At 41.3% G+C, this 14160-nt stretch overlaps 1 protein-coding gene across 2 annotated transcripts in view; it reads left to right on the top strand.

Moving 5' to 3' along the window:
- Positions 1 to 14160, top strand: part of SDK2 (sidekick cell adhesion molecule 2) — a 388895-nt gene that overhangs the window by 290177 nt on the left and 84558 nt on the right. For both annotated transcript variants that reach the window (XM_072403472.1, XM_072403471.1), the window contains exons 5-10: positions 1246 to 1379; positions 6467 to 6578; positions 6859 to 7049; positions 9749 to 9832; positions 11507 to 11701; positions 12302 to 12418. In XM_072403472.1, coding sequence (XP_072259573.1) covers positions 1246 to 1379; positions 6467 to 6578; positions 6859 to 7049; positions 9749 to 9832; positions 11507 to 11701; positions 12302 to 12418 — 833 coding nt within the window. The remainder of the gene's footprint in view (positions 1 to 1245; positions 1380 to 6466; positions 6579 to 6858; positions 7050 to 9748; positions 9833 to 11506; positions 11702 to 12301; positions 12419 to 14160) is intronic.

The following is a 14160-nucleotide window of genomic DNA, read 5'->3' as shown; positions in this document are numbered from 1 at the left end:
TTTCCAGTACAATACAGCTCTCTTTACTACTGGGAGACAAAGTCATATATAGGAATAAATAGACCAATGATTGTGCTCAAAGCCACACGTTTCAAGGTTTTACGCATTTTAATTTTTTTTTACAATAGTAAAAGGCTATGGCCTCAATTACAACAAAGGCTTGCAAACGTTGTGCGACATTGGACAGTTTGAGTGCTAAGCTAAGATTGTGGGAGAGGAAGGTAAGTATTTTTACCAGGTGACCTGGGTTATGGATGGTGGGGGTATTTAAAAAACAATTTCCCCAAATTTTGCTATGTCCTTTAGGGGGACAGAAATTTCTACTCTGCACTAAGGATTGTGTTCTTTTTGCTCTTTGTGTCTCCATTTGGGTTTTTTTCATTCCCTTATTGGTGGTCATTGGGATAATAAAAATTTAGCTCAACACTAAAAGCCCCAACTCTGGGCTTCTCTCTTTCCTCTCTAAATAATCTATTCTGTATTTTTTAACAGCTATTCCAAATGCCTTTAGATCAGAAACAACACAATCTCTTTATATCTTCTACAGCAATCCACAATGCAGAGAGCGCTCTGATGTGATGACGTACATTATTTTGTATGTAGAAGGTGCTGTGGTGACTCCTGTCACCAACAGAATGTCCCCAAGCTGCTGGGTTGAATGGTGCTGGACATGTTTCAATAGGAATAGTAGCATCTAGTAGCTAGAAATAATTCACTGTGGGGAATGGCACCAGACAGCATGCGAACATACTTGAGCATAAACCAAGATTTATTTCACCAAAAAATGCCATTAAAAAAAGAATCTTGGTTTATACTCAGGTAACACCTAGTGGCATTTCCTGGAACTGTATTGGTTTCTGATTTGACAGATCAGAGGTGTCAAATACTGGTTGTTTGTTACACATGAAACAAAGTGCTACTTGTGGTAAACAATATTGCACAAAAAATTGTTCAGGAGAGTCAAGTCATACTTATGTAGCTTCAGATAAAAGTAGGTACCTCTGTTTATATTCAAGTATATACTAACATTAAAGAATTACTTTCACTAAACCAAAGACCAGTATCTTACAATATCCAGCTCCCTATTTTCTCAATGTTCTAAACTGATTATTATACATACTGCTTGTTATGACTTTCTGCTTTTTGCAGTTACTTAATGCCCCACCTTTGATGGTGAGTTGTAATAAGATGGGTGCTAGTTTGTGTCCTATATTGCTCATTCGGGTTCTGTTTCTCTCTTTGCAGTGCCATCACCAAGGACAACACGTTGGTAATCCTGTCCAGTGTAGCCCCAGATGCCGGACGCTACTACGTACAAGCCGTCAACGACAAGAACGGCGATAACAAGACCAGCCAGCCTATTACGATCATTGTGGAAAGTGAGTAACAACCCCACGCTGCAACATTCAGCTTTTGTAATAACTTCAAACCATTTCTAGATTCAAGCGGGATTTTTTTTTTAAGATTGTAAAGCACCGGGGGAAATGACGGCGCTTTATAAATCAGGAGTAGTAAAGAATAATAATGGGTCAACGGTGATTGTGGCCTTGGGCTGGGCATAAACCAGCTCAGTATAAATTGTGATCTTTGCTGGAGCTGCATGAAGGAAAAAAACGGTTTCATAGAAGACTGTTAAGTGTCAGGTGGGCAGAGGCGCATTTATTCCCATCACATAGGGGATGTCACTCAGGTAACTGAACGGTTCGTGCCGCTATCTCTGCACGCATTAGAGGAGAGTTGGGTTTGGCAGGAAGCAGATCGATAGCGGAGGGAGGAATGAAATGCCAAGACATCACAAATAAAGGGAAATAAAAGCCCTTTAATCCTGAACTTCGCAGACCGGCAGAAAAGCTGCTGATCCAGCAAAGGGAATAAGGATGTGACTGGTTTATCGCGGTTGGGTAGAAAACGGTGCAAAGAAAAAAAAAGTTAATGGGCCTTAGCGGGATGCCACCTGTAATCTCCGAGGCAGATAACTCCTCTTGGAAGGCCGAGGTGTGGGGGGAAGGGGGATTCATCTCAGCAGAAAAATGCACACATGGTCTATTATATTGCATCATTCTAGATAGGAAGCAGCAAACTCAATTTTTTGCATGCAAAAAGCGCATTTGCATGAATTGACCGTGATAAGAAGACACCAGGTACAATGCATTGTGTTAGTGCTTTGCATGCTGTTTTAGAGTTTTATTTTGATATTCCATACTACAGAAATAAAAAAGAGGCATTTGATCAGTTGCTTTATTGCTACTTTTTCTTGCTGCTGCCCTTTCTATCATGAAGTGCGATAAGCGGAGCAGCAGGTTCTCTCCGGCGGAACTGCACTTCAGGCATTTGTACGTGGCCCTTCCATTCCATTGTCAGCCTCCATCATGTTTATTACATAAGATCACTCTGGATGAATTCAGTTATTTCGCTCTTCCTGGACAGTGATATAAATAGCCGGGACAGCTCCCGCCATCCTGGGCTTTGCTGCGAGCAGAAAGCACTTACATGCAATTTATCAGGTCACCGTAGACATCCTGTTTCTCGACAGCTGTCTGAATATTTACAGTTATTAACTTTCTAGGACACAAAATGCTTCCATTTGCTTGGCCTTTTTACTGGTGTGTCAGTGCACTGAAAGTAAATCTAAACTCCATCACTGAAATCATGGAGAGTCATTCCAAGAGTCTTCAGTAATCTGCAGCTTTCAGATATTCAATATTCAGAGATCCCATAAAGGTCCTTGTTTGGACACCTCCTGTTTTGGGGGCTTCTGTGTTGTCACCCGGTCTCATTCCAAGTTACATACACACCAGCTGTGCTATAGCATGGTCCAACGTTATCACTATCAGGAAGCCAGTTCAGAGCAATGATTTGCAGTATTTGCTGGAGCAGGTGCATGTAGACAGGAAGTGGCTGCAGGAGTTGTAGCAAAGGAAGAAAAAGGAGGAAAGTGCATTTTAATATAGGAAGGATATAAAAGAGGGATAAGATCTACTTTAAATCAGCTGAAATGGCTTACTTTGATTTTGCAGCACACAGTGAGCATCTCACAAAGTGCATTAGAAGCTGCAACAAGTCAGAGCCCACCTCTTTTCCTGGTTGGAGGACATCCAGCATCATGTAGCCTCTCCCTCCCCAGCCTAGCTGTCCCAGGTTGATCCTTATATGATAAGGTTTGATGATTTGATTGGCCTACATTGGCTTCTATAAGCACAGTGATGAAGTTTAGATGCCCTGGCATGGATGTACTCCTGCCCTACATTCTCTACAGTGTTTTTCCCCAAATTTTTCATTAGCCTGTGTAGGAAGAAGCTGTAAGTGAGTGGTAGCCCCTGTATTACAACCAAACTCTTCAGCAACCACCTAAAAACAGCTGGGTGGCTACTGAAAAGTTCAGGGTGGTGCGCCCAGCTACAAGAAGCTGGGGAGAACTTCTTATATCATATACTTCTCTAGGTTGTCCACCAGGGGGCAGCAGCATTATGGTGTGACCGAAACCCTGTTGCAAATCAATATAGGTACAAATTTTGGAAAAAAAAAAAAAAAAAGTGGATTTGTTATTCATTTTTATCCTTTAACACAGGTCAGAAATGGTGCCGCATTTCTAAAGCCTCTTCACCCTCCTCCCGGCTGTTCCTCCAATCAAGGCATATTTGCTGCCATTGGTGCTTTTTACACCTTCATACACCACTGATTGTGTTAAAAACTGTTTGCCATTTTCAAATGGAAAATTGTTGATTTACTCAATGATTCAGCATTGATTCCTGTGGAGAAATCGGCCTAATCCCCCTTCCCTGTCACTGTACACATTCTGCGCTCTGTAACAAAGGATTTTAGCTTCCTTTGCTGCAGATTTGTCTTGTAACTAACATAAGTCCACAGGGCAGATTCCAGTGCAAGGAAGGCATATGTGATCTCAAATATCTGACCATTTGATCAATATTCTCTGTGGGGTAAATTTTAGAATATTTTTACTTTTTTCTGTGCATTTTTGAAAGTCATTTTGGTTTTACAATTAATTCCTTATTATCTTATCTTTGCTTTGCTTATCCGCTAAATGAACACATAATGTGAAGGTTGCCATTTTTATTGGCTAGAACCAATTTAATGAGGATCCAGGGGGCAAAATGTACCTTGCATTGGTGGTTAGTGGGAAAATACCCCTTTACAGTGCTGGTCACGATGCCACTCTTAGGCTACGTACACGTTAGAAGAATGTCGCCCAAGACGGACAGTTGTTCTTCTCTCAGGCAAAAATCCAGTACGTGTACAGCAGTCCCCCAATGTCCGTCATCAGTCTGCAAATTGCAAATTTCTATAGGAAAGAAGAGCACAGCAAAGTGCCTTTCATTTGTCCTCCCCTTTCCATAGAATGGCACTGTTTGTACAGTGCTAATTCATTCTTCTGGAAACAATCATTTCCACCAACTGTAATCTGATGTCTATCTGATACTTGTATGGGGATCTTCAGGCAGCTGTTGTTGGCCCTTGAACTATGCAGGCACCATCAGATTGGAAGCCAACCAGCCAATTACGGAATTCTTTGGGGCATCTTAAGGAAGCATGGGGTTCCATGAAACCCTGGTGGAGAATGGCTGCTATAGATGGATCTATAAAGGGTAGATGGATAGATAGATACTATATATGAATTGATACCAGATATCCATTTTCGGGTTCCCCCAGAGGCTGCCAGAGGTTCCATGAATTGAGGTTGATTGACCTCCCACCTGGTGATGCCTACAGAGCTCTGCGGCCAATACCACTTGGTAGAGCCAGCTTCAGGACTCCAATGATGTTTATTGTTTATAAAAGTGGTAACCTAGGAAGGCATTCCATCTACTGGCCTCCAATTTAGTAGGCTTTCGTCCCACTTATACCCAAGTAATTGGTTTAAGCAGAGCTTCCCAAAGACTTGACAATTATTTCAAGGTTTCCTCAGAGGTAAAAAGATATAGTGCTGCTATAAATGGAAAGATAAATACTGTAGACCGATACCAAGATTTTCTGGATCCCCTAGACAGATATGATAGATAGACACCATAGATATATAAATTCTATAGATAGATCTTTAAATAATTGGACGTTGATGATACCTATGATAGATAGAAAGCTGGAGAGTTTCTGTAGACCCATAGATCTGTAAAATGACATTAACTTTCATTTACAAAGACAGAAAGCTGTGCTGTTGGTTTGTGCTATGATTGCATTCAGAGCTAGAATGGTAAAGTCCCCAACTAATCTCCTGACCCCGGTACTGCAGAGTCAGCAGGACAGCAAACACACGGCCGGGATTTACTGCAAATGAAACGTGCCCGCTGTCCTAACGCTCCCAGACACCGCTGGCCCTTCTGCTGACAAAAGCAGTGTTTTACACAACCCATATCATGCACAGACCTGCATGTCGACACTATGGCCATCTTTTATGTGCACCAGGAGCCGTTATAAGTTAAAGCAAGTTATACGATGAAGAAAACAAAACTCGGCTGACCTGCTGAGCTCAATAATAAATGGACACAAACGAAGAAGAGAGGCCTAGTAATGCAAGATGTCATGGTTTGACCTGAACACTCCAGATAAATAAAGGGTTCCTGTTAGCAGGGACTGGTTTAGCATAGAACAAACTGGGCAGTTGTCCAGGGCCTCAGTTGGCAGAAAAGCAAAAGTGCATTATAGCATAGGGCTCCATTTTGTCCTAAACCTTCCCTATTGGGGTAGAATTTTAGGAGTTTCTATTGTTAATTTAAAGTCCAAAATGTACCAACCCCTACTTTATCCAAAATGACTTGGCTTTAGATATATATTAGGAAAAAGTCAACAATGGCAGCTACCTTACAACAGGGCATGTTCCTAACGTCCATTTGGTCTCCAAAAGCTCACTACCACGAAGAGCAAAGTGAGAAAGCCCTATCTATGGCATGACCCATTATTTAATAATAAACAGTGGTGCTATACTCTTATCTGGGGTTGCAAATGACAGACAGATTTAGACAGTGAAACGGCGGAGGAGAAGACCCTTCCCTGAAGAGCTTACAATCTAGGAGGTGGGGGAGTACTAGACAATAGGAAGCTAATACAGGGCTGATTATCTTCACCCAGCTATCAGGTGACAGTTCTGGGTGGCTTATCGGCCATTCAAGTTCCCTGTGTTCCCCATTCACAAAAATACTAGGTAATATTTTATACTTTGCTAAATGATCAAGATCATGGAGGGGTGCGAAGGTTCAATAATCCCCTCAAATGCCCTTACAGTAAATTGATCTATTCCTTTTTGCAAAATGCAGGATCAGTTTAAGACCAACATGGAGTTTACGTGTAAGTTTTTGACCCATCTCTCCATTTCTCATTCTTTTTTGGACTGATGATCTTTGATGATCTCACCTAATTTAATGATATTGGTGGTTGGTGGTAGCCCATATTTTTAGAAAAAAAATTGACTCATTCTTATACATTTCTATGTCTCTTGTATTTTATGACTGAACAGATGTTAATGGACCAGCAGACCCAATTGCTCCTATTATTGTCATTGCCCCTCAGAACACAAGCGTTGTGTCCGGGACCTCGGAGGTGACAATGGAATGCATAGCGAATGCCAGGTCAGTATGAAAGGTTATCCAAAGTATTTTCCTTTTTCTCTGAAGTTGTTATCTATGTTTGTCAAAGTGAAATGAAGGCAACGTATTTAGCATTCAGTCATCACCGTTCATTGTTGATCTAAAAGTACAGTGGGTCAATCATTTCCCACCTCCAATGGGCAGGAAGCTGATGATACTACAGAGTTCAGGGAGCTGTGAAGTACCTTAATTTAAATTTTGGGTTTTTTTTTTCTTATTTTAGTGTTTTCTGGTAAATTATACTTTTTTTCTTCCACTTCAGACCGCTTGTCAAATTAAACATAATATGGAAGAAGGATGGGGCTCTTGTGTCCAGTGGAGTGAGCGAATTTGGGCGCCGTCTTACAATCCTGAACCCCACCCTGAGCGATGCTGGCTATTACTCCTGCGAGGCAACATTACGCAGCAGCAGTGTACCTTCCGTTACTGCTGGAGCCTACCTAACCGTGCTTGGTAAGAGTCGTATCCTATAGAAAAGGGCTGAAAAATCTGTTCGATGAAATAGATCGGTCTTTAAATATTTGTTTTCTGATTAGCCATAGCATTTTGTACATAGATGCATTGAATGGGAAAGCCCCCATATTGGAATATAGGTTGGTAAGAGATGTTGGAATGGGTGTTAGAATGCCAAGTTAGAAAACAAGTCGAGATTGGGAAGACTTGGCTTCTGCTTGAAGACAAGGTTCTTGCTACTGTTGAACAGGAAGACCTGACTGCAAGGTAAGGTGCTAATGTTGGATGAGAAGATCTAGATCCTGATGTGAGGTCAAATACTATTGGTAGACAATAAGAATTGGCTCTTGGTTTGAGATCAGCTGCTGATGTGGGAGGAGAAGATGTGGCTTCTGCTGTGAGATAAATTAGTGATGATGGACAGGAAGACCTGGCTCCTGCTTAGGGGTGTAGTGCTGATGTTAAGTAAGAAGACTTGGCTCTTGCTGTGAGGTAGGGTACAGATGTTGGACAAGAAGACTTGACTCGTTTTATGAGGTCAGGTGCTGATGATGGACAAGAAGACCTGGCTTCTGCTTAGGGGTGGAGTGCTGATGTTGGATGAGAAGACCTACTTCCTTCTGTGAGTTCGGGTGTTGACAATGGATGAAGAGATCTGGCTCCGACTTAGGGGTGAAGTGCTGATGTTGGATCAGAAGACTTGGCTCCTGCTGAGAGATGAAGTGCTGATGTTGGACATGAAGACCTAATTCCTTCTGTGAGTTCAGGTGCTAACAATGGATGAGAAGACCTGGCTCCTGCTTAGAGGTGCTGATGTTGGATGAGAACACTTGGTTCCTGCTGTAAGGTAAGGTATAGATGTTGGATAAGAAGACCTGGCTTACATTCGACCTTCCAATTCATCCCAAAGGTGTTTACACACCATGTGTTGTAGCTTGCTGTATTGCTACAGTTCTGCCTTTGTTTCACATAGTGTCTCACAAAGGTGGGTAAGCCCATTAAATATGAATGGGTTGCCTTAACCCAATGCATCACACCACAAAAACGCACATGTAGCAGATCATTAGAGAATATCTAAGTTTAAATGGGAATCTACATGTTATTCCATGATTATTATTACTTTTTTGGATCAAGCAGTTGATGAAAATGATGTGTTCTAGCTATGGTGTCCCTTTAAAGGAAATATACATTTTATTTGTTACATGACAGTTCCACTTTTTATCACTCACCTATTTGAGTGAAATTAGTTAGCAAGTGCTCTGCCATAGACTAACAGACTGGAGTGTTTCCTGTTCATCGCTAAGAATCCATCAGGGGAATACTCTGTCCAATCCAATTACCTATCGGCGGACAGTGTGCGCTAATTTCAATGATGCGCCGAGCTTTCTTGCGGTTTCTAATTGATTACAGCTCTGTAATGGAGATATGTCTCTAATTAGCAAATCCCAGCGGCCTGCAGAGTTAAAAGACAATGATTTTTTTAGAAGCGAAAAACAAAATGGATTCCATTTAAATAGAATCTGTCACACAGCAAAATCCTCATCTCAGAAGGCTCCGGTAAAAGGCAGCTATTTCTTGAATAATACAGGTTCACATTTAGGCGGTGTGGAAATGCACTTGTTTTTTAGTTTTTGCTCAAGGATGGGCTTTAAGCACCTAAATCTTGATAGAGGTACTTACTTCACCACTCTTGTCCCCTGTTATTGGAATGGTGATTCCATCCCCGCACTGCCCTATCCGGAGCTGGGATTTCACTTTGTAGCCCAGTGTATTATTTCACATTTTATTATTTGGGCAATCCATAGATAAAAAACAAAATATAAGCTTATATGAAGCATCCATTCTTATTACGTCCTTTCTGGAAGTTAATTTCTTTTTTTTATATTATGGGGAATGTAACAGAAGGAGCTGCAAATGCACAAAACTTCCACGTGGGGTGGGACAGAGTTGGCAGGAATGTCCCGCTGTTTCAGTATCCAAGATACTATATAGATATATACTTATTTGCCTTCAACTGATCTCAGTGGTGACATTAGGGGCCTGATAGACCCCCAATGCTTTTTTAAAGAGAACAGGACATGCTGTCATATAGAAGGTTTGTCTGCACCCTTATGCAAAAAAAGATAAGCAAAAAAGAAAAATAAATTATACAAAGAAAAAATTGCGCCCACATGCAATTTTGCTCTTATGCTTCAGCTGTGCAAGTTTGTGAAAATTCTGATTATGCAGCACATTTTGGGAATCACTGCATACACTGGAGTGAGAATAATAATTTTAAGATCATAGTTTACCATTCGCTCTTAACTGATGAGCTATAAATTCTTTTAAAGTATCACCTTTAGACAATTTTGAATACTCAAGTTTCTCACCATTCAAAAGGTTTGTGCAATTTTTAGGCTTGACATGTTTGGTATCTGTTTACTCAACACAACATCGTTCCTAATATTTAAAACATTTCAGTGAACAATTGTAAATATATATGTGAAAAAAATATCACTGTAGCAGCAAAATGGGTAAATAGGGGCATATGGGAAGTAGTGGTACCCAGAACCAACATGAAAAAATACTTTGATTTCTGTAGACTGGTGACTCCAATTTGGCCACCATTGATTTCCGTGGACCATAATGCTTTGTATAGCCTTGCTAAGCATTCAGTCCTGACCCTTCTTCACTAATTTGGTGTTCCTGTGTTCTTCTAGAGCCACCACAATTTGTGAAAGAGCCTGACCGACATTTGACCGCAGAGATGGAAAAAGTGGTGGACATTCCATGCCAAGCTAAAGGTGAGCAATGGACATGTTTCATATCAGTAACAAAAAGTAGTTGATGAATGAATGACCCTTCTTTTCCACTTTTAGGTTTAGTTTACTCCAGGAATGAACATGTTTCTTGACCTAGTTATTGTGCATTGAATTTGGTTTTTAATTTTGTTATGGATCCAAAGCCTCCAAAATGCATTACATGCAATATTGTGAGTAAATTTCCAACTGAAAACCATGTATCTTCTCTTGTCCGTGCCTTTTGGTACCTGCAACTAGTGTGAACACCTCTCTAGTGAGGCTATTCTCTGCAATTTTAACCTTCGGAGGGAGCTTCTCACAAGATGTTGGAGTGTGTCTTTGGGAGTTGGTATCCGTTTATCCAAAAAAGTGCATTTTTGAGGTCAGACCTTGCTTCTAGTTTATACCAGAACTGTTCAGTAGGGTTGAGGTCCGGGCTCAGTGAGGGCCACTAAAGCTCCTCCACACCAATCTTTTTAACCCATGTCTTTATGACGCTGGTTTTTTACACAGGTGCACAGTCATGCTGGAACCAAATAGGACTTCCACCAAATTGCTATCATGAGGTTGTAGAATTGTCTACAATGGTGTAAACATTACTGGAAACCCATTAGCTAATTTGGAAGAGTGATCCAATACTTGGGGCCATATGGGTAATTGTGATGGTCCTTGAACTTTTAATCATATAGTATATATGAATCTTCCATGTTACCTAACAAACCAGATTCGACCTGTCCATTTTTCGTGAACTTTAAACTGGTAAACTGGTGCTTTAAGATCCTGTTGATGAATCTCCATGCCTTTTACATTCCATACCCTTTACCAAGACTCTTCTCCTGATAATATATGTTCATTGTCAGTAATAATCACGAGCAGTACAATTAGGCTTGTGGTGTACGTATAATTACTAGCAGAAAAGGGCACCGCAGCCCCTCAAGCATTAGGAAAAATAAATGACTGTAGTACGGAAGGGATGGAGAGATGATTTAATATACCGTGTTATGTTAAGTACCCAGGAGACGCTACTTGTTAGATACTGTGTGGATTTTTACTGTCCTCCAGCTTTTTTTTCCCTCTTAATTCTTCCTGACTCGAATACCATCTCCTTGGTAAAAAAATTCTAATTACTGTGCACTCGCTTTGAATGCCATGAAGAAGAACTGTCTGTTTAGCTGGTGGCAGCATTCTCCTATATTTTGCATGAATGGGAGATTCTGATTGGCTCTAGTAAGAAGCAAGATATGTTTCATTGTGATACCTTTACTGTATGGCCCCCATTAAAATATAAAGGGACCCTGTCACCAGGCTATTTATTTCAACAGCAATCTTCCAATAATATGTGTATTGATCATATTATCTGCATGGTAATTACCTGTTACAGCTTCCCTGGTGTAGACATCCAAAAGCCCTGGGACTGCTGCTAAGTGCCACCATCTTGGATGATGGCTGCTTCTGAGCTGTCACTGCAGTGTTGTATTATCATCACACCTCCGGCATTTGCTACATAAAAGGCTATGTAGCATGAGCTGGGCAAGCACCTTAGAGAAATCACACACTCACAGATTAAGAAGCCCATGTCGTAAATAAAGGTAGGGCAACTGTTGTGCAGAATTTACCCTTCCAAGTGTAGACATATGCACCATTTACAAATATTTGACTTTTCTTTTCAATACCTAGGTGTGCCTCAGCCCTCAATCTCCTGGTACAAGGATGCCGCTCTGATTGATGTCCGCCGGGAAACCAGATTTCGCATAGTCAGTGGCGGAAGTCTTCGGATCAGCGGGCTGATACCTGAGGACACGGGAATGTTCCAGTGCTTTGCCCGTAACAGTGCTGGGGAGGTCCAGAGCTCCACTTACCTGGCCGTCACCAGTAAGTGTCAATCTAAAAGCTTGGATTTGTAGAGAGGCTTGAGGCTATATATTTTGTGTACCCATCATGCCTTGTGTGGTCAGGACAAGTCTTTGTCTACTAGATCTAGCCATTCACTAATTATTACTACTACTAATAACACCAATAAATTAATAATTTGCAATTGACTACAAGTTGTAGATGTGTCATCCACTTTTTAGATAATTGTTCAGTGTTAAAAAATAATTGAGATTTGATCTGGCCAAAAAAAACTTGTCTGATCAGTACTTGATCAGCATTCTACCCAAAAATCAATTCCCTTAATTGACTGAAAATATGACATAGTTATTGGCTAGCATAATGCAAGACAACTCAACAAATGATCAATATTTTCCTGATCACAAATCATGGAATATTCTTTCTTTTTCTACTTTGCACCACTCAATATCTGAATATCTGATTAAAAAGCAATCGGAACTCCAACACCTCCGAATGAGTTACAAAGCTATGGCACTATAGTTTGCTTGCCAATGCAGCCCATGCTCATTCGATAAAGAGAGCTACCTTTCCCAATCAATTTTCTCCTTTAGTATCCTATCTGGGTTTTTGTCTTTTTTTCAGGCATTGCTCCTAACATCACCAAGGGACCCCTAGACAGCACTGTGATAGATGGCACAACTCTGGTACTTCAGTGTGAAACCTCCGGTGCCCCACGACCTGCTATCACTTGGCAAAAAGGTAAGACGTTTAATGAAGGTAGGCTTTAAAAAGTTGATTATATATAAAGCATACTTACCTCCCTCCTTTAGCTCCAACTGGCAGAGCAAGCAACCCACACAAGAAATATCATTTTTGGGTTGGCTGACTTTTAAAATCTATCAAATAATGGAAGCCAACCTCCAAAGATCATCCAGTGTTGAATGGTGCATGTCATTTGTATTGATTCTAGCTGCAGTGATCATGTATGTCGGGTACTGGGACACCTAATATACAGAGAAGGGGCTAAGCTAGTATTACCGGGATCAGTGGCTAACAATTGCAGCTTCTTTCTGCATCCTGACAGGTCCCCTTTAAAGCAAAATCAAGTGTTTCTCTTTAAAACCTCCCTGTCTTCCTTATCAGGATATGCTTACAAGCAATGCATCCGTCTCTGCCCGCCATGCAGATCTTCTCAGGCGTAGTCAGCGTGTGTGTTGTCACGCTGCAAGCCTCTCATCTTCCTCCTGCGTGTGAATGATAAGAGGAGGCTGCGTTGTGAGACTGTATATAAATCATATGCCGAGCGTCTCATCTCTGCACAACTGAGCCACCCAAACAGCAGCTGCAGCCCTTGTCGCATAAAACTGGCACAAACCACTTAATATAGAGCCATTGGCTGACAAACGAAGGATTATTAAGGAACACTGCGCCTGCTGTATGGAAGTGTGTTAAGGAAGGACTGCGAGGGCCCCGTAAGGACTAATCAGATTCCTTCTTTCACAGTTCAGTTGCATGGGGGCTGATTCGGTGGCTGCGTGAGGTCCGTGGTGCAAATCAGACTGTTTTGCTGTAATTTAGCAAGTGCAGAGATAACGAAACAATGCAAGCTTACTTCCAATTGGGCATGGTGGCCCAGATTTATGAAATTTCAACAACATTTAAGGCTTTGTAAAGAGAACCAGTCTTTATTTTTGAATTCGCAAAGCTATAGAAAGTATCCCCAAAGCTATAGAAAGTATCCCCTCCTTGATTCCTGTTGTCTGGTACACCTCTCCATGCCTTGTCCCCTTTACACTACGATCCAAGGTTGCCTCAGGAAGGGGTTCCAGAAAAGCAAAGTACCAAGCATGCAGCATACCTACCTACGGAGGGGGATAGTGCTATATAGGAGGTAAGTACTGCACCCTGAGCTACAGATGAAAAGCCAATTTTAGGGCGTAGCCCAAACCACTCAATTTAATCCAATGGGCCACATTCAATGTGTCTGCAGCTAGGATGGTCACCTACATGGTCCTTGGCATTTTCTAATTCTATCCTCACATGATGCCATGGTGGCTGTAGCACAGCTCAGGATAAAATAATTCTTCAGCCAGTTTGGTTAATGAGGTCTGAGGTTTTGTAGATAACCAAAACCCAATCGATTGCTGCCGGCAACAGCTCGGAGTTTCAGGTTCAGCAGCAAGAGAGATAAGAGAAAAAGCTGAAGAGACCTGATATGCCTTTTGCGTCACTTGCATCTGGTTTCCCTGTATAGTTTTATTCTTTATTGTCTTTAGCATCACTGGCTGGGACACCCAACTCTCAATAACCCAACTTCCTAGAGCATTTGTAATACCATGCCAAAGCACCTAAAGGTGGCAGAATGAGATTACCCATCCAAAATACAAATAAAAATCTAAGGCACAAATAAGTGCAAGACGTCTCTTCCTTCTGGTGCCCTTTAATAGTCTGAATTCTGAGTTTATTCCTTGAATTACGTCTTTGATAATACAAGATCTTAG

This window comes from Pyxicephalus adspersus, chromosome 3 (assembly GCF_032062135.1).
Source record: "Pyxicephalus adspersus chromosome 3, UCB_Pads_2.0, whole genome shotgun sequence".
In the NCBI taxonomy this organism is placed as follows: Eukaryota; Metazoa; Chordata; class Amphibia; order Anura; family Pyxicephalidae; genus Pyxicephalus; species Pyxicephalus adspersus.
This window is presented reverse-complemented; position numbering and strand designations above follow the sequence as displayed.